Raw genomic sequence first — 20,783 nt, 5'->3', positions numbered from 1 at the left:
GTTTAGGGTTGTTCGTCTTGGCTGCAAAGACGCCAGGCTGCAGCACGTTCAGTCACTAAGAAGGCAGGCCTTCATGTACCTGAACGATCCTTCGCAGACACTGGAAGTGTCGTTTAAAAGCACGGTATGAAAACGGCTTATATACTGTTTACGCCAGTGCAGGTAGCATGAAGTGTTTTGAGTGTGGTGATGTTGGTCATAAACGCTCATCCTGCCCTCACAAAGAGCAGGAGGTGCGCCGTGAACAAGAGGCTCATGCTAGTGGGGCAAGTGAGCAGGAGCGCGCTGTAGATGCCGGTGCGGAGAGCGGCCGGCTCGTAGCGGTGCGGACGAGCAGCCGTCTACGAGCAGCGCTGTCATCGGCGAGCCGCTAGCGGCGCAGGGTGACAGAATGGAGGTCGCAGCCAGTGCTCCACAGGCTGCGCTAGAAGAACAGGGGGTAGTACAGGCGACCAATGAGGTGGAGGATGGATGCAATGACATACAGGACAGGGAAAGTGTGGAGGACAATCAGGACAGTGGGCAGACCAATGCAACGGCAAGTGAGGTGGGTGTTGTGAGTGTAATTTCAGGTTCTTTGAGCGCAGAAAATGAGGAAGACGATTTGTTGGAAGATGATTCCCTGTCTCAATGTTCTGATGTTGTTTCATAAGAAGACCATCAGCAGTCGTATTCCTTAGAAGATATAAACCGCTTTTTGGATGAGACGTTTGGTATGCAGTCTGTGGAAGTCACTGAGTTTTTTCCAGATGTTGATCTTTTTATAAAATCTGTTCTGAAAATAAGGAGAGTTGTTGGCTATGAACAATTGAGCAAACAGAAAAGATTCCGTCTTAAAAAAGATCTTGACTAAGTTGAGAAGGGAAAAACGTGGGAAAACTCCTTTAAAAGCATAGCAAAATGTTTGGAGCACTAAGGGTGTCTTTCTGGAAGCGTCTCACTGTCTTTTCTCTTTTTCTCCTCCTCTTCTCTCTGTCTTATATGGCGAGCTTGAGAGTAGGTACACTCAACATAAATGGGGGTAGAGATAGGGAAAGGCGTGCAGTCTTAGTGGAGCTTAGCAAGAACAAAAACATCGATGTGTTCTTTTTACAGGAAACACATAGCACTATAGATAATGAGACAGAATGGGGAATGAGTTGGAGTGGGCAGGCTTTTTTGAGTCATGGTACCAACCTCAGTGCGGGTGTAGCAATTTTATTTTCTAGGCACCTTCAACTGTCACATGTTTCTGTCTGTGAGATAGAGCAGGGAAGGGCACAGGTGGTAAAAGCAACCATCAAGGGAATATCTTTTGTTTTTATGAATGTTTACGCCCATAACTCAGCTGCGGGTCGTGTGCGATTATTTCGTAAAATTACAGATGAGTTATCAAAATTAAACAGTGGTTCAATAATAGTGGTGGGAGGGGACTGGAATTGCACAACCCACCCTTCGGTTGACAGAAACACAGGAGAGCCTCACCCACCTTCGGGCTCACTTTTGTCTACAGTCATTCTTCAGAATGATTTGACTGATGTGTGGAGAAAGCTCCATCCCACAACCAGACAGTATACATATGTAAAAGTCTCTGAGAGTAATGTGTCGGCAGCTAGGCTTGATAGATTATATATCAACCAGACGTATAATAATAGGCTAGTTAAAGCAGAGATTTCACCTGTTGGTTTTTCTGATCATCATTTAGTGACTGTCGATATTTCTTTATTGATGCATTCTAACATCTGTTCGTACTGGCGCTTTAACGTGCAGCTGATTCATGATGAAGAGTTCTGTCAAGCTTTTTCTGACTTCTGGTGCCACTGGAAACTAAGGAAAATGGACTTTTGCAACTTGGCTCAATGGTGGGAGGTGGGGAAAACACAGGTAAAGCTTTTTTGTCAACAATACACATCACATGCAACAGCCACTGTTAAAGGCTACTTTGAGGACTTAGAACGAGAGCTCAAGAGGCTAGAGACTGAGGTTATAAGTGGGACGGTCAATACAAATACTACCTGGGACAGTGGGAGGAAGGCTTTGGGCAAGTTTCTTCACGAGAGAGCAAAGGGTGCTCTTATTAGGACTCGGATTTCTGCTATTAAGGAAATAGATGCCCCGACGAGGTTCTTTTTTAAGCTGGAGAAGAGGGTTCGAGAGTCACACCAAATGTTGTACTTGAGGCTTCCAGATGGGAAGGTGACATCTGACTCGGTGGCAATGAGGAAGCTTGCCATTGACTTTTATGCCAGCCTTTTTAGTGCTGACGCGTGTGACCCTGAATGTGTGACGAAGATGCTGGTGGGGCTGCCACGGCTGGATGAGGCTGAATCGGCTGTGTTGGAGTCTGCCATTTCCTTTGCGGAGATGTCTTCAGCGGTTCAACAACTCAACGGTGGTCGGTGATCAGGAGTTGATGGTCTTCCTGCGGAATTTTACCAAAAATTCTGGTCGCTGATGGGAGAGGACATTTATGAGGTTTTCACGTACTGTATGACCACTGGGATCTTGCCAACAAGTTGCACAAGGGCAGTTTTGACTTTACTGCCGAAGAAAGGGGACCTGGACTTGCTCAAAAATTGGAGGCCTGTCTCTTTGCTTTGTACGGACTACAAGATTCTTGCGAAATGTCTTTCTAACAGGTTGAAGACCTGTATTGACATGATTGTTGATGTGGATCAAGCATACTGTGTCCCTGAAAGAACTATTATGGACAACTTGTTTTTAATTCGAGACATTATTGATCTGGCCAAGCTCAAGGACTTGGATGTGGGGTTTTTATCTCTGGATCAAGAAAAGGCCTTTGATAGAGTTGATCGCCACTATTTGTTTAAAACTTTAGAAGCTTTTGGGTTTGGGAACATTTTCATTTCTTGGATCAAATTGTTGTATTTAAATGCTGCTGTTATGTTAAGGGTGGGGGAGGGTTGAGTCGGCCTGTTCCAGTTCAGAGGGGCATCAGGCAGGGATGCCCTCTTTCTGGTATGTTGTATGCACTGGCCATTGAACCCCTTTTACACCATCTTAGACAGGGGCTCTTAGGTTTTACCTTTAACGAAGCAGGAAGTCCAGTAAAATTGTCTGCTTATGCTGATGATGTTACGGTTTTTTTAACCAGTCAATGTGATGTTACAACACTCAGAAAGACACTGGACTTGTATGAGCGAGCATCCTCCATAAGGTTAACTGGTCAAAGTGTGAAGGTTTCATTTTGGGAGGGTGGGTTGATAAAGAGGAGCCAGTGTTACCGGCAGAATTACAGTGGAACAGGGAGGGACTGAAGTGTTTGGGGGTGTTTTTGGGAACTGATGCTTTTCAGGGGAAGAACTGGGAGGGTGTTGTTGAAAAGATTGCTGCCCGGTTGTCTCGATGGACTTGGGTCCTGCCACAGTTGTCTTACAGGGGAAGGACTTTGGTTGTTAACAACCTGGCCGCTTCTGTACTCTGGCACCGTGCCACTGTTGTTGAACCTCCAGCCTCTCTTCTCAAGGAGATACAAAAACGACTGGTTAATTTCTTTTGGGGAGGGTTTCACTGGATCAGGTCTGCTGTGCTGTCTCTACCTGTGTCAGAGGGGGGTCAGGGTTTGATTGACCTTCGCAGCCGTGTCACAGCGTTCCGTCTTCAGACAGCACAGCGTTATCTTTATCAAGGACAACAGCCACCCTGGTTCAAGACTGCATCTACGCTGCTTCACAGGATAAAGGACCTTACATATGACAAGCACCTGTTTCTCATAGACCTGACTGGCATGGACCTTTCGCAGACCTCTGTTTTTTACCAGTCTGTTTTGACTGCTTGGAGGACTGTTTTTAAAGTACAGAGAGACTGTTCTCAATTTTATGGTGATGTTGGTGAGGAGCCCCTGTTTTACAATTCCTTGGTGCCAAGTAGGATGCTCAGCACTGCTAGTGTGCAGAGGTTCCTCGTCAATGCTGGTCTTACCAAGCTGGCGGACCTGAGGACGGCAGGGCAGTGGAAAATGGCTGCCAAGTTGGCTCAGGAGACTGGGATCAGGTCTCTGCGCTTTCTGGAGAAGCTGGTGGAAGAAGTCGTGGGTGGTCTTCCTGGACTCGTAAGGGCTGCGCTGGGGACTCGCTCTGCAGGTGGTCAACCAAGTTCAGCTGACTTCCCTTTGCTGTCTGTTTGTGCTGCAGTTGGGGAGCAGGATGAGGAGGGAGGCTCTCTTCTTTCCTTTCGAACACCTGTTCTGGGTGACCTGTCAAGGATTTCAAAGAAGGCTATATATGAGGTGGCTGTAAAGGTGCTGAACAGGGGATTGTTGGCTGGTGTTCTGGAGTCGAGGTGGTCAGGTGTGTTGGCTCCGGGGTCATCTCCGAGGGGCAGCTGGAGGTCCCTGTACAAACCTCCCATAGAGAAACGCAGTGCGGATCTCCAGTGGAGAATCGTGCATGGGGCCGTGGCTACGAACAGACACGTGGCACATATGGATCCACGAACGGGGAACCACTGTCTTTTCTGTCTGACCGAGGAAACACTGCAGCACCTGTGGCTTGGCTGTTCCAGGCTAGCTGGCCTTTTTTTTCATTGCTGCGGCAGTGGCTTGCTGGCCTTGGGAGTGTGTTTTGGAGGAGGGTCTCTTTATCCTGGGTCCGAGGTACTCTGCAGCGCAGCGTAGGAAGGTTTGTTTGATAAATTTTTTGATAGGTCAGGCGAAGATGAGTATATGGCTCACAAGGAGGAACAAAATGAAGGGAACGGGATCTGTTAATTTGGAACTTATGTTTAAAGGGTTAGTGGGTGCACGTTTGAAAGTGGAGTTTGTTTATTACAAGATGGTGTCCAACATTGAAGAGTTTGTCTCTATTTGGGGCATTAATGGGGTTTTGTGCAAAATAACTGATGATAATTTAGGTTTGACTTTTTGAAAAGTGCCGAATGGAGTGTTTTCTGGTTTTGTTTTTGTTTTCTGTGTTTATTGTATTTGGGTGGGGTTGATGGTGGGAGGGGAGGGTTGTTCATATGTTGATTTGGCACTCATTTTCAGTTCTGGTTGTGAGTTGAAGTATTGATGTAATAAAGGTGTGTTAAAGGTCAAAGGTCTCTTCTCTTCTCTCCTTCCTGCACTGCATGCTGGGAGTGTGAGTGAATGGGTGTGGTGAGTGCGTCGAGCTGCTGAGTGAGTTTGGGACGTTTGGACTGTTTTTTGGGCTTATGGGTGGTTAAAAGGTAAAGCAAGTTTTTTTTCATTGTGTTGCGTGAAGTGAAGAATTTTAGTTAATTGGCCAGTTTTACCTTGAGTCATGGCATCCCTCCCCAGTGAGGGCTCGCCTCCCCTGTCCATTAGACATGGGGCCAGGGTGTTGGCACCCCAACAGTACACTGTGGAGCAGGTTCTGCTAGCTGTTGGTGAACAGGTGGGCCATGAGAATATAACTTATGGCTCTCGGATGAACAAGGCTGTGGTTGCCTTTCTCTGTGAGGAGCGCTTGGTTCACCTGTTAGTTGAAAGGGGGATCATTCTGGATGATTTGTTTGTGGCTGTTTTGCCACTGTTTGTGCCATCTACGGTGTCCCGCCATTTATCCCGAATGAACTGCTTGAAAAGGAACTGACCTGCTTTGGAAAGTTTGCTAGCGGGTTCAGGGTTATTCGTCTTGGCTGCACAGACGCCAGACTGCAGCACGTTCAGTTGCTACGAAGGCAGGCCTTCATGTATCTGAACGATCCTTCACAGACACTGGAAGTGTCCTTTAAGTGAGATATGAAAACAGTTTATATACTGTTTACGCAAGTGCAAGTAGCATGAAGTGCTTTGAGTGTGGTGATATTGGCCATAAACGCTCTTCCTGCCTTCATAAAGAGCAGGAAGTGCGCGGTGACACAGGTGACCAAGAGGCTCATGCTAGTGGGACAAGTGAGCTGGAGCACGCTGTAGATGCCGGCACGAGAGAACAGCCGGCTAGTAGCAGTGCGGACGAGCAGCCGTCTACGAGCAGCGCTGTCAACAGCGAGCTGCTAGCGTCGCAGGGTGACAGAATGGAGGTCGCAGCCAGTGCTCCACAGGCTGCGCTAGAAGAACGGGATAGTGCAGGGGACCAATGAGGTGGAAGATGGACGTGATGACAGACAGGATAAGGAAAGTGTGGAGGAAAAGCAGGACAGTGGACAGACCGAAGCACCGGTAAGTGAGGTAGTACATGAAAATGTAATTTCAGGTTCTTTGAGCGTGGAAAATGAGGAAGACGACTTGTTGGAAGATGATTCCCTGTCACAATGCTCTGATATTGTTTCACAAGAAGAACATCAGCAGTCGTATTCCTTAGAAGATATAAACCGCTTTTTGGATGAGACATTTGGCATGCAGTCTGTGGAAGTCACAGAGTTTTTTCCAGATGTTGATCTTTTTATAAAATCTGTTCTGAAAATAAGGAGAGTTGTTGGTTATGAGCAATTGAGCAAAAAGAAAAGATTCCGCATAAAAAAGATCCTGACTAAGTTGAGGAGGGAAAAACGAGGAAAAACTCCTTTAAAAGCATAGTAAAATGCTTGGAGCACTAAGGGTGTCACTGTCACGGACCTGGCTCTGGAGGACTCGGGGGTCCGTGAGCAGTTTTGACTGTTGTTGGTATTATTATTATTATTATTATTATCATTATTATCAGTATTAGGGGATGTGTCTTTCTGTGCTATGCTGTGTTATTCTGTGTTCCACTTATTATATGTATAGGCTGGGTGTGTACATGTGTGTCTGCGGGTGTGGCTGGAGGATGGAGAACGGCTACATGCAGGCCTGATGGGTGTGGCCCTGCAGGTGGACTGGCCACACCTGAAGTTCCTGCCACACACCTGTTTATGATCAGGGCTCGTCGGGGGAGCTACTTAGGAGAGTGTTGGAGCTCCCACCGGCGCGGGATCATTGCGTTGTCATCCCAAGTTAGTGTGTGTGAGTGTAAGTCAGTTCGTGTATGCCGTGGGGGTCAGTGTTGACGGCTGTTTCTGTGGTTTTCCTGCAGGAGGAAAAGTGGACCAGAAAGGCAGCACGCACGGGGTGTGCGGAAACACGACAGCGGGGAGCACGAGCACAGACGTTGGAGGGGAGAACACACACGGGAGTCAAGGGAGCGACGGGGAGTTATTGTGTTTACAGCCTTCACTGTAAATAAAGTGCACTGTTTGCATCGCAGAACCATGCGTTTTGGGTCCTCATTCCCCCATATCCCCACGGTCTGCCAGCCAGACCGTGACAGTCTTTTTGGAAGCGTCTCACTGTCTTTTCTCTTTTTCTCTTCCTCTTCTCTCTGTCTTATATGGCAAGCTTGAGAGTAGGTACACTTAACATTAATGGGGGTAGGGATAGGGAAAGGCGTGCAGTCTTAGTGGGGCTTAGCGAGAACAAAAACATTGATGTGTTCTTTTTACAGGAAACACATAGCACTGTAGATAATGAGACAGAATGGGGAATGAGTTGGAGTGGGCAGGTCTTTTTGAGTCATGGTACTAACCTCAGTGCGGGTGTAGCAATTTTATTTTCTAGACACCTTCAACTTTCACATGTTTCTGTCTGTGAGATAGAGCAGGGAAGGGCACAGGTGGCACAAGCAGCCATCAAGGAAATATCTTTTGCTTTTATGAATGTATACGCCCATAACTCAGCTGCAGGTCGTGTGCGATTATTTCATAAAATTAATGATGAATTATCAAAATTAAATAGTGGTTCCATAATAGTGGTGGGAGGGGACTGGAATTGCACAACCCACCCTTAAGTTGACAGAAACACAGGAGAGCCTCACCCACCTTCGGGCTCACTTTTATCTACAATCATTCTTCAGAATGATCTGACTGATGTGTGGAGAAAGCTCCATCCCACAACCAGACAGTATACATATGTAAAAGTTTTTGAGAGCAATGTGAAGGCAGCTTGGCTTGATAGATTATATATCAACCAGACGTATATAAATAGACTGGTTAAAGCAGAGATTTCACCTGTTGGTTTTTCTGATCATCATTTAGTGACTGCAGATATTTCTTTATTGATGCATTCTAACATCTGTTCGCACTGTCGCTTTAACGTGCAGCTGATTCATGATGAAGAGTTCTGTCAAGCTTTTTCTGACTTCTGGTGCCACTGGAAACAAAGGAAAATGGACTTTTGCAATTTGGCTCAATGGTGGGAGGTGGGGAAAACACAGATTAAGCTTTTTTATCAACAATACACATCACATGCAACGGCTACTGTTAAAGATTGCTTTGAGGCCTTAGAACGAGAGCTCAAGAGGCTAGAGACTGGGATTATAAGTGGGACAGATAATGCAAATAGTACCTGGGACAGTAGGAGGAAGGCTTTGGGCAAGTTTCTTCACGAAAGAGCAAAAGGTGCTCTTATAAGGACTCGGATTTCTACTATTAAGGAAATAGATGCCCCAACAAGGTTCTTTTTTAAGCTGGAGAAAAGGGTTTGAGAGTCACACCAAATTTTGCACCTAAGGCTTCCAGATGGGAAGGTGACATCCAACCTAGTAGAAATGAGGAAGCTTGCCATTGACTTTTATGCCAGCCTCTTTAGTGCTGACACGTGTGACCCTGAATGTGTGACGAAGATGCTGGTGGGTCTGCCACGGCTGGATGAGGCTGAATCGGCTGTGTTGGAGTCTGCTATCTCTTTTGCGGAGATGTTTTCAGCAGTTCAACAACTCAACGGTGGTCAGTCATCAGGAGTTGATGGTCTTCCTGCGGAATTTTACCAGGAATTCTGGTCGCTGCTAGGAGAGGACATTCATGAGGTTTTAACGTACTGTATGACCACTGGGATCTTGCCAACAAGTTGCACGAGGGCAGTTTTGACTTTACTGCCAAAGAAAGGGGACCTGGGTTTGCTCAAAAATTGGAGACCTGTCTCTTTGCTTTGTACGGACTATAAGATTCTTGCAAGGTGTCTTTCTAACAGGTTGAAGACCTGTATTGACATGGTTGTTGATGTGGATCAAGCATACTGTGTCCCTGAAAGAACTATTATGGACAACTTGTTTTTAATTCGAGACATTATTGATCTGGCCAAGCTCAAGGACTTGGATGTGGGGTTTTTATCTCTGGATCAAGAAAAAGCTTTTGATAGAGTTGATCGCCACTATTTGTTTAAAATTTTAGAAGCTTTTGGGTTTGGGAACATTTTCATTTCTTGGATCAAATTGTTGTACTCAAACGTTGCTGTCATGTTGAAGGTGGAGGGAGGGTTAAGTCGGCCTGTTCCAGCTCAGAGAGGCATCAGGCAGGGGTGCCCTCTTTCTGGTATGTTGTATACGCTGGCCATTGAACCCCTTTTACACCATCTTAGACAGGGACTCTCAGGTTTTACCTATGAAGAAGTAAGAAGTCCAGTTAAATTGTCTGCTTATGCTGATGATGTTAAGGTTTTTATGACCAGTCACAGTGATATTAAAATACTCAGACAGACACTGGACTTATATGAGTGAGCATCCTCTGCGAAGGTTAACTGGTCAAAGTGTGAAGGTTTCATTTTGGGAGGGTGGGTTGATAAAGAGGAGCCAGTGTTACCGGCAGGATTACAGTGGAACAGGGAGGGACTGCAGTGTTTGAGAGTGTTTTGGGGAACTGTTGCTTTTCAGGGGAAGAACTGGGAGGGTGTTGTTGAAAAAATTGCTGCCCGGTTGTCTCGATGGACTTGGGTCCTGCCACAGTTGTCCTACAGGGGAAGGACTCTGGTTGTTAACAACTTGGCCGCTTCTGTACTCTGGCACCGTGCTACTGTTGTTGAACCTCCAGCCTCTCTTATCAAGGAGATACAAAAAAGACAGGTTGATTTCTTTTGGGGAGGGTTTCACTGGATCAGGTCTGCTGTGCTGTCTCTACCTGTGTCAGAGGGGGGTCAGGGTTTGATTGACCTTCGCAGCCGTATCACAGCGTTCCGTCTTCAGATGCAGGGTTCGTACGGGTTCCCTCGGACAGTTGGGGATGAGTGCGCTAACATACCTGTAGGTTGCTGTTTTAATGCTTTTGTTTTTAATGATGGAAAACAACAATGGCCGAGTTTGCGCTCTCCGGTCGCATGATAGGTGAGTCCTAGTAAATAATTTTCCAGTACGTGCACGTTACACATGCTATTTTTTAAAAAAAATTATGATTATTATTTTGCTAGCTATCAAACTCGCTGGAGAAATGATTGAAATGCACTGAGAGTGATGCAGTATGGCAGCGCTATTACGGAATAAGCTGTGAACTTAGCTAATATTACTTAGCAGTAATATGAGTTAATTTACTCAAGTGAAAGCTTTAAACATTAGCCCGATACATAACTAGCTGAATAAAACAGTGGCGTTTACTCTGGGAAGAAACGGTAAAAACGGCGTTTTTTATGGAGAGCGGTAGCAAACACGCTTTGCTTGTGAGTGAAAAAAGAAAAAAACACTCCTTGCCTATTGGTGGAAAAATGTACCATGTCGACCAATCAAAAAATGATACGGCAACATGTGGTATTTGGTTGTTTGGGAAGAGAGAGCGATAAAGAGAGAGAGAGTTTTGATACGTGAGAGATTTGTGACGTTTATCATGTTTGGAGTCTCAAGTTAGTGTGTTGTCTTGTGTAGTTAGTGTGTAGTGTAGTCGTTTTGTTTTGTGTGTCAGTTCTACTAGTGAACGTTACAGTTGCTGCAAAAAAGCCACCAAAGGCAGATTGCAGTGTAAACTCTGAGTGACTCACCTGCTGTCAGACCTGCAGGTTTATCCCTGTGCTGTTCTCATCTGTGTTATAGTGGACACAAATAATTTTTTGGAGTTGCATAAATAATTTGTGTGCCTTCTTATTTGATGCAGCACAGCTGATTGTTCTGTAAATAGTTTTGAATGGTTATATAAAAAACGTCTGAGCCTTGGCTGCATTTTTAGGTAAATAGTACTATATAACTTTGTTGTTTGCAAAACTTGTTCATATTTTTTAAAATGTCCAATTTCTATTTGCATTTCAAGTTATGAAAATGATTCCTTAAACATGCTTGTGGTTTTACAGTCAAAATATCACTTTCTACTTGTATTTTAAATTTTGTCTGAATTTAGATAAATTGTGCTGACACATTATGTCAAAATGAGATAATAACAGATTGGCAAGATAAACAGTTTTTAATGGTGAAATATAGAGGCCAAATCAAAAGTAGTCAAAAACGGCCAATTATACCCTGGACCCCAGAGGGTTAACGGCTAAAAGCAAAGTTGTCACCAAGTACTGTTTATATTTGTGTGTATTGCTGCAGCTTTTTTGTATATTAATTTGGTGCCTTTGGGTGAAATAATGGTAATATGAGTGATCCATATGGTCACAAAGAATAGCCACTTGTTTCTGTGCTACCAAGGTTCCCAAGCTTTCATTCAAAATGTGTTTATTGCCACCTACACATTAAACTACTTAAACAGTCAGTGCTGTTCTCCATGCCTGTCTGACTTGATGTTATTAGCACAAACACTTTAAAGGTGATCATTTAGGACTTCAGGAATAATACAGACAGCAATGTAGTTAGCAATAAAACAGTTTTATTGGGAAATAACTTAAAAAACAAACAAACATCTGTCTCCTATTTTTTTGTCACACAGGAAAGAAGCATCAATATCTAGACTTATTTCTTTATTTTTCGTTTTTCTTTTTTCAACAGGAGAAGAATATCTCTAACAAGTTGATTTGTTCACATTTGCACATCTTAATTTTTAAGTGAAATGTGCATTTTGAGTTTATACACTAAGTATATAAGGTGACCGTTCCTTTTGCAGTATTTTTGTGTGGTGCGTTTTCTATGTCCCTAACAAAAGGGAGCTAACGTGTCTTTTCACATGGTCTTACTGAGGTGATGCAAATTGAAACATGCATTCTCTTTTTTTTTTTGGCGGGGCGGTGCGGCGGGGGGGTACTGGAAAAGCTTAAAAACGGATCTTGAAAGTGCTTAAAAAGTGCTTGAATTTGACCCTGAAAAAAGCGTACGAACCCTGCAGATGGCACAGCGTTATCTTTATCAAGGACAACAACCACCCTGGTTCAAGACTGCATCTACGCTGCTTCACAGAATAAAGGACCTTACATATGACAAGCACCTGTTTCTTATAGACTTAACTGGCATGGACCTTTCGCAGACCTCTGTTTTTTACCAGTCTGTTTTGACTGCTTGGAAGACTGTTTTTATAGTACAGAGAGACTGTTCTCAATTTTATGGTGATGTTGGTGAGGAGCCTCTTTTTTACAATCCCTTGGTGCCAAGTAGGATGCTCAGCACTGCTAGTGTGCAGAGGTTCCTCGTAAATGCTGGTCTTACCAAGCTGGCGGGACTGAGGACGGCAGGGCAGTGGAAAACGACTGCCAAGTTGGCTCAGGAGACTGGGATCAGGTCTCTGCGCTTTCTGGAGAAGCTGGTGGAAGAAGTCATGGGTGGTCTTCCTGGACTCGTAAGGGCTGCGCTGGGGACTCGCTCTGCAGGTGGTCAACCAAGTTCGGCTGACTTCCCTTTGCTGTCTGTTTGTGCTGCAGTTGGGGAGCAGGATGAGGAGGAAGGCTCTCTTCTTTCCTTTCGAACACCTGTTCTGGGTGACCTGTCAAAGATCTCTAAGAAGGCTATATATGAGGTGGCTGTAAAGGTGCTGAACAGGGGATTGTTGGCTGGTGTTCTGGAGTCGAGGTGGTCAGGTGTGTTGGCTCCGGGGTCATCTCCGAGGGGCAGCTGGAGGTCCCTGTACAAACCTCCCATAGAGAAACGCAGTGCGGATCTCCAGTGGAGAATCGTGCATGGGGCCGTGGCTACAAACAGACACGTGGCACATAAGGATCCACGAACAGGGAACCACTGTCTTTTCTGTCTAACCGAGGAAACACTGCAGCACCTGTGGCTTGGCTGTTCCAGGCTAGCTGGCCTTTTTTCATTGCTGCGGCAGTGGCTTGCTGGCCTTGGGAGTGTTTTGGAGGAGGGTCTCTTTATCCTGGGTCCGAGGTACTCTGCAGCGTAGGAAGGTTTGCTTGATTAATTTTTTAATAGGTCAGGCGAAGATGAGTATATGGCTCACAAGGAGGAACAAGATGAAGGGAACAGGATCTGTTAATTTAGAACTTATGTTTAAAGGGTTAGTGGGTGCACGTTTGAAAGTAGAGTTTGTTTATTAAAAGATGTTGTCCAACATTGAAGAGTTTGTCTCTATTTGGGGCATTAATGGAGTTTTGTGCAAAATAACTGATGATAATTTAGTTTTGAATTTTTGAAAAGAGCCGAATGGAGTGTTTTCTGGTTTTGTTTTGTTTTCTGTGTTTATTGTATTTGGGTGGGGTTGATGGTGGGAGGGGAGGGTTGTTCATATGTTGATTTGGCATTCATTTTCAGTTATGGTTGTGAGTTGAAGTATTGATGTAATAAAGGTGTGTTAAAGGTCAAAGGTCTCTTCTCTTCTCTTGACTTCAAACAACGAGTCAGAAGTCAGAACAACCAGGATGTGTGAACCTCTTCCTTGTGCAAATCATCTTTGTCAGTCATGCATCCAATGACTTGTATGATCTGCTAACTTAACAGTGGTGCTCAGTAACGGAAGAATTGATAATTGTGTGTACAGAGCATACAGAAGAGGATGTTGACTCTATGATGGAGGATGTTTGCTTGCCCAGTCTGATAGCATGAGAGCGGTCAGTGAGAAACGTATGTCAGTCAGTGCATGAAGTTTGTCGACTGGTTTATTTGAAATGATGGTGTTACGTGGAGCTGAAGGCCACGTAGAGCATCTGGACCTGTTGTGTTTGTCTATGGGAGTAAGGGCTGTATTAACAAAATTATATGATTCAAAGAAAACAATTTAACAATTCATAAAAATACAATTAAGAAAACATATATATTTATATTTATTTATATATGAATAAGGCCTATGACTCAATGCCCCACAGCTGGATACTGGAATGCCTAAACCCATACAAGATCAACAGGACCCTAAGAGCGTTCTTCAGGAACTCAATTGGAATGTGGCAGACAACTTCAAGCCCATAGCACAAGTCACCATCAAGTGAGGGATCTACCAAGAAGATGCTCTGTCACCACTGCTGTTCTGCATAAGCCTGAACCCCCCTCAGTGAGATCATTAACAAGACTGGCTACGGATACCGACTACGGAATGGAGCAGTTGTCAGCCACCTTGTGTACATGGATGACATCAAGCTGTATGCCAAGAGTAAACGAGACATTGATTCACTGATCCACACCACCAGGATGTACTGCAATGACATCAGAATGTCGTTCGGACTGGAGAACTATAGTCCGATGATAACGAAGAAAGGGAAGATAGTCAGAACTGAGGGGATCGAACTACCAGAAGGCAACATTGCAGACATAGAGGACAGTTACAAGTACCTGGGGATCCCGCAGGCGAATGGGAACCATGAAGAGGCCGCTAGGAAAGCTGCAACCACCAAATACCTGCAGAGGATCAGGCAAGTCCTGAGGAGTCAGCTGAACGGTAAGAACAAGATCTGGGCTATCAACACCTACACCCTGATTGTGATCAGGTACTCTCCTGGGATAATAAGCTGGCCAAAGGAGGAGACAGAAGCCACTGATATCAAGATGAGGAAGTTCCTTACCATGCATGGAGGATTTTACCCCATGTCTGTCACCCTGAGGCTGGATGAGAAGCGGAAGGAAGGAGGTTGGGGACTAGTGAGTGTCAGCACCACAGTCCAGGATGAGACAATGATCATTCACGAATACATCAGGAAGATTACTACAACCGACCGCGTACTCAGTGAATTCCGCAAGCAGCAGAAACCCAAGAAAGAGGAGGAAGAAAAGGCACCATCATGGAAGGACAGGCCCCTGCACGAGGCGGCTGACATCCAGAAATCCTACCACTGGCTGGACAAAGCTGGACTGAAAGACAGCACAGAGACACTAATCATGGCAGTACAGGAACAAGCTCTAAGCACAAGATCCATAGAGGCTGGGGTCTATCACACCAGGCAAGACCTCACGTGCAGGATGTGTAAAGATGCCCCTGAGACAATCCAGCACATAACAGCAGGGTGTAAGATGCTAGCAGGCAGGGCATACATGGAACGCCATAACCAAGTGGCCGGCGTAGTGTACAGGAACATCTGTGCCGAGTACAACCTGGAAATACAGAGGTCAAAATGGGAAACACCCCCAAGGGTGGTGGAGAATGACCAAGCTAAGATCCTGTGGGACTTCCAGATACAGACGGACAAAATGGTGGTGGCTAACCAACTGGAAATCGTGGTGGTAGACAAACAGAAGAAGATGGAGTGATAGATGTAGTGGTTCCAAATGACAGCAACATGAGGAAGACGGAACACGAGAAGCTGGAGAAATACCAAGGGCTCAGAGAAGAGCTCAAGAAGATGTGGAGGGTGAAGGTAACAGAGGTTCCAGTGGTAATCGGAGCACTAGGTGCGGTGACTCCCAAACTAGGCGAGTGGCTCCAGCAGATCCCAGGAACAACATCGGAGATCACTATCCAGAAGAGCGCAGTCCCAGGAACAGCTAAGATACTGCGCAGGACCCTCAAGCTCCCAGGCCTCTGGTAGAGGATCCGAGCTTGAAGGATAGACCGCCCGCAGGGGCAAGAGGGAAGTTATTTTATATATATTAGTGTGTATGTGTGAGTGTGATTGAGTCATTCTTGACTGCACAGATTGAAAAACAACAGATTGCAATATCCAAAGCAGAAAATTAAAAAAACTAAACAAAAACGGTTTTATTTATTGTTGCACTGTATTTCAGCCATCTGGTCCTTACTCAGAGTTTCTGATTTTCTCAGACTTTTATCTGCTTTAGTGCTTGGCTTAGATGAAATATAAAAGAACCCACCCACCACTTTAATCACACTCTAGATCTTGTACTGACATATGGGAAAAAACTGGATATTTAGCAGTATTCCCTGACAACTCTCTTTTGTCTGATAATTTCCTAATAACGTTTAAATTCGCAATAATACATTAGACAGCAGGGGCTAATGCATCTGTCACAGTAGATGTCTCTTTAAAAGTGTGGTAACTAAGTTTAGGGATATAATTCCTCCACTGTTGTCTTCCTCAATTCGTTGTGCCACCACAGAGCAAAGCATTCAGCAGAACTCTGAACTCTTGCTGCTTTATAAAAAAACAGAAAGCCCCCTATAAAGCTAGAACCTTACTATTCATCACTGATTGAAGAAAATGTTATAGAACACACATATTGTACAAATACACACTCTGTGTGATACTTTCAGCAACTTTAACTTTATATAATATATTTCTGCGGAATTCTTAAATTTAGAGATTACATCAGATCTGATTGCTGTGCTCTGCATCAAACTGCAATGACATAGAAACATTTGACCATTACAGTTACCTTCAGTTTAGATAACATTAACAACAGGTAAGTTTTGTAGCTCTTACGTACCGAAAAACGTAATCATGAGCGTCGATCTCTGCACCCACTTTTGAGCCGTTCAGAATTCCTGCAGTACCCACCACAGCACAGTGAACACAGCCATCACTACCTGGTTTTGGGAGGAGCAGTGGCTCTTTTGGCTTTGGAATCAGCTTCACTGAAGCCATCACTTCTGCAAATGAAAAGAAACACATGAGTGCAGACACTTACATGTGTATTTGTGAGCTAGTGAATCTCCATTTATTTACAATTACGAATCTAACTTAGCTGATGAAACTGATAAATCCTGAACAACTGTAAGTTTTAGCAAAGAAAGTCCAAGGAGCTTGGAAAGAAGGCAACTGGGACTGTCTACCATTTGACAGAGTTTTTCTAATGTTGTCCAGTCTGTGTGATTTATAGCCTCAGTTTCCATTTCTTAGCTGACAGAGGCACAGTATGGTGTCCTGGTGCTTAAAGTTTAAAAGTATTATTCATTTGAAGATGCACTTCCACATAGGCCTACTTTGAATATAACAAGGTATGCAGATTATTTGAGCTACCTTTGTCTTCCTATCAACTCAAAGCAGTCTGATGGCAGGCAAGGCATTTTCAACCACAGAACAGCCACTTTTTTGGACCATTCTTTTTAAACTATTTAAGCTTTTTTTTTTTTTTTTTTTTAACTATTTATTTAATTTTCCATCTATAACACAAAATGTTGGGTAATTGTCTTAAAAGTTTGATTTAGAGGGTTGAAATTAGTGATAGAGTCGGGGTAAGGCTTATGTTGGTCTGAGACTTACACACACACACAAACTTGAATATTCAGTTTCAATTTTCACATAATAACACAATTTTACAGAAAAACTTGATTGTTTCTATCATGTGCACAAGTCTAAATGCATTGAGTTGCTACCTGTGACTGAATGACTAGATATTTGCATTAAAGAGCAGTTGAAGAGGTGTACCTAATGAAGTGACCAGTGAGTGTATCTTAATTTAGTGCTGTATGAATAATTTCATGTCTCTCAAAAGTAAGTTAAAACTTCACTTTCTTTAACTCATCATTTAATTGATAAGTTGATAAGTTTTGACCTTCTGCCCACTTTTAAAATTCTAAATAACCTGGTGTCATGGTCCTGAGTCCTTGACTCAGTGATTTTGTGTTTGGTGTATTTATTGTTGTTATTATTATTATTATTTGTGGGCTGTTTTGGGATGTTGTCTGTTGGTCCCTGGTGTTAGTGTTCCTCTGTCTCGTCAGGTTAATCAGGTCCAGCTGTGTCTCCCACCTGTGTGTGATTTCCCAGTGTCCCTCTGTGTATTTATAGTGTGTGTCTGCCTCTGTTCCTCGTCGCGTCATCTGTATTCATCCTCTGTATTCATTCCCTGTGTGCTCTACATTACTCCGTGAATCCTCTGCGTGCTCTCCCTGCTGTCCTCCCTTCGTGTTCAGGTTTGCTATTCTATGGTTTAGTTTCTCCCAGTTTAGTTTATCCTTAGTTCTGTTTTGCCATCCCCACTTTGTGTTCTGTATTCTTAATAAACCACCCTCACATCTTAGTAAGTGCTGCATTTGAGTCCTCCTTTCCACACATCACACGGCTGCTGCCCCAGTTGTGACACCTGGCCCCTAGCTACCTAACTGATCTCTTTGATATGTACACCCAAAGAGAGTACTGAGATCCTTCAGCCAACTGCTCCTAATGCAACCGAGGTCTTGTTTAAAAACCAGAGGTGACAGTGCTTTTGCCATTGCTGCCCCTATACTGGGATAATCTCCCAGTTGATATCCGTACATCAGAATCAATTCAATCGTTCAAATCATGCTTAAAAACACACTTGTTCAACTTAGCTTTTGAAGCAAATTAGTTTGACTTTCATTCAGCCTGCACTACAGCATGTAATGTCATTTTAATGGTAACTGTACTATTTGTTCCTTTTTTTTGCCCCCATTGCGGTTTTATTGTGAAGCACTTTGATGTACACTAGTCTTTTAAATGTGCTATAGAAATAAATTTTGACTTCACCAGGTCTCTGGTGCTTGAATTAATGTATTTTTACGGGGGAAAACTGTAGATGACGCAAACAAACAAACAAACAAAAAAAAACGCACTGCTTAAAGGTGCCATCATTTTTTTTTTAATACCAAAAGTATCTGTCTTTTGTTGTTTTGTATCTTTGTCTTTTTATTACAATATCGGGAATCAGAAACTGAAAGAAGAATTAAATTTTAAAAAAAATCTATTACTTAGTTGCTGATCAACCTCACACAGAACCTACTGATATTTAATCTGGATTCAGTTTCACAAACACTTACCATCATATTTGAACTGCATGAACCCAAAAGGATTGTTAAAATGTGAAAGGCGATTCCACTCGCTCATGTTAATGTTGTCCTTGTGCAGAAACAAACGTATGTTGGGAAGAAAAGCCTTCTTGAAGTTCTCATCCTGAGAGTTTCGCAGTGATGGGGCACATGTCTGATAATCACAGAAATATTAAATCATGAAATCGGTTAAAATGATTTTGTGAAAGCTTTATACCCCAAGGAAACAACAAACACAACAGTTATTGAGAATTAAAATTTGAGGAATGATTAAGAAATATCTATTTTAATTAAGGAGTGAAACCATTAAGAAAGCCGGTCAAAAAGAAAATACAGGACAGTTACAGCAGAGGCAACAGACTGACTGCATGGCTGAGCACACTTCAGTGTTACCAGCCCACAGCCATCAGCTTAATTACTACATTTGCACTGTTTCTGTCATATTGTGTCTTAGCATGCTTACTGTTGGTCTAGGTGGGGCATCCTGGTTATAGACATCATCAAAATCCCACTGAGGAAGCTTTGTGAAATTTCCTCTGTAGAGGAGAGGTATTGGAGTCTCAGCCACAGCTGTGGTAGACACAGAAGGTGGCACAGCTGTTTTTTCTTCCTGTCCCCAGAGGTTAATATCAAACGGAAAGGTTTCCCATCTGAGTTCATGTTTTCCAGAGAAAATTGTCCAACTGCAACAATGGCAATGGGACAAAAGGGAGCAAAAAGAAAGTTTAGAATTAGCAAATTCCCTTTTTTAATGTCTGTTATCAATAATAAAAATTACCTTTTTGATAAATATTCCTGGGATAGAATCAAAACCACAAAACCAACTGTCATTACAAGGAGGAATAAAAATATCCTGGAGGTTTTGGATGCCATTGCTGTCGAGTGAAGGCTTGCTTTTCAATTTAGCACACATACATCTATGCACTTCCTTTTAAATTTGGCACGTTCTCACTGATGTGAATGGGCTGGGCTACAGCACAGTTTGCAGACAGATAAAGCCACACAGGTATTAGCAGCAATGTGTTTTATTACACAACCAACTTCAGAAACAAACATAACTCAGGGTTTATATCACTTATATCTGCAATATATTTTAAAACTAAAATAAACAGCATTTCTTTAATTTCTTTTACTCGTGTTACTGTCTTTGACCAACCAATCAGAAACATACTTCATAAGGGTGGCTTGAGGGCCTGACATCCTCTAGTGGGCCCAGTCCCCAGTGCTTGGTACTGTGGATTCAGGTATTCCATGGCATTTGCCATGGAATACCTGAATCCACCACTGCTGCCCTTTGCTTTTCACAAATGAAAAGAGGTTCACGTTGTGACAGACGTGATAGGGTCTGGAGAAGCTTAAGACAACAACATGCTGCCTGTAACATCATTCACCATGAGTGATTTGGGAATGGGTCAGTGATGGTCTGGGGAGGCACATCCGTGGAGGGAGGCATGGACCTTTGTAGACTATATAAGGGTACCCTGACTGCCATTAGGTATTGGATGAACTCTTTGGACACACTTGGCAATAGTATGCAGGTAGTTCATGGAAATGAATTATCACCTTTTCCATTGTTACCTACCCTACTTAGTTCGACTCGCCACAGTTTTCAGGGATTTTCATTACATCATAGGACCTGGGACCAGGTACTAAAAAAGTACCTGCTCAGCCGGGGTTCCAAGTGATCTGAGCAGGTACCAAAATGTGAAGTCATCAGACTGCATGCCACTGTTTGGCTAGTCAGTGGCATCACTTGATGAGTCATGAGAGTGAAAATCAAAACCGGCATTTCTGAAACCCGGGAACGAGGGATATGGATATTAAAAAATGATGCCATGTTCCCTAAGTCTGACAAAAAGCCACAGACCAAGCAGCTTTGCCTCAACGTCCACCTTTGTTGTAGTGTTTGTGTCGCTAATGTGCATGGGGGTCATCATAGCGAGGCCAATGCGTATTATGTGGTACTGGACTGTAATGGAAAAAAAATCGATCCGAGTCAAGTCGTGGCAAGTTGTGGTGAGCTGTGGCGAACTGAGTAGAAGTGAGTAGTATATGAGTAGATGCTAATGAAAAAAAGGGGCTATGGATACTACTCACTGCCCCTCTGCTTTGCTGACCTAAAT

The 20,783-nt window shown here is 43.7% G+C and overlaps 1 protein-coding gene across 1 annotated transcript in view; it reads right to left on the bottom strand.

Annotated features, from left to right (window-relative positions):
• The window catches only part of LOC120441393 (alpha-N-acetylgalactosaminide alpha-2,6-sialyltransferase 1-like), a 30,327-nt gene extending 10,800 nt beyond the window's left edge, over positions 1-19,527 (bottom strand). Inside the window, exons 1-4 of the mRNA XM_039616188.1 lie at positions 19,439-19,527; positions 19,124-19,343; positions 18,652-18,814; positions 16,359-16,521 (exon numbers count right to left, since the gene is read on the bottom strand). Of these exons, the coding sequence (XP_039472122.1) occupies positions 16,359-16,521; positions 18,652-18,814; positions 19,124-19,343; positions 19,439-19,491 (599 nt within the window). The 5' untranslated portion in view covers positions 19,492-19,527. The remainder of the gene's footprint in view (positions 1-16,358; positions 16,522-18,651; positions 18,815-19,123; positions 19,344-19,438) is intronic.
• Between the last annotated feature and the right edge of the window lie 1,256 nt (positions 19,528-20,783).

The sequence above is a fragment of the Oreochromis aureus genome, linkage group 8 (assembly GCF_013358895.1).
Source record: "Oreochromis aureus strain Israel breed Guangdong linkage group 8, ZZ_aureus, whole genome shotgun sequence".
Taxonomy (NCBI): domain Eukaryota; kingdom Metazoa; phylum Chordata; class Actinopteri; order Cichliformes; family Cichlidae; genus Oreochromis; species Oreochromis aureus.
This window is presented reverse-complemented; position numbering and strand designations above follow the sequence as displayed.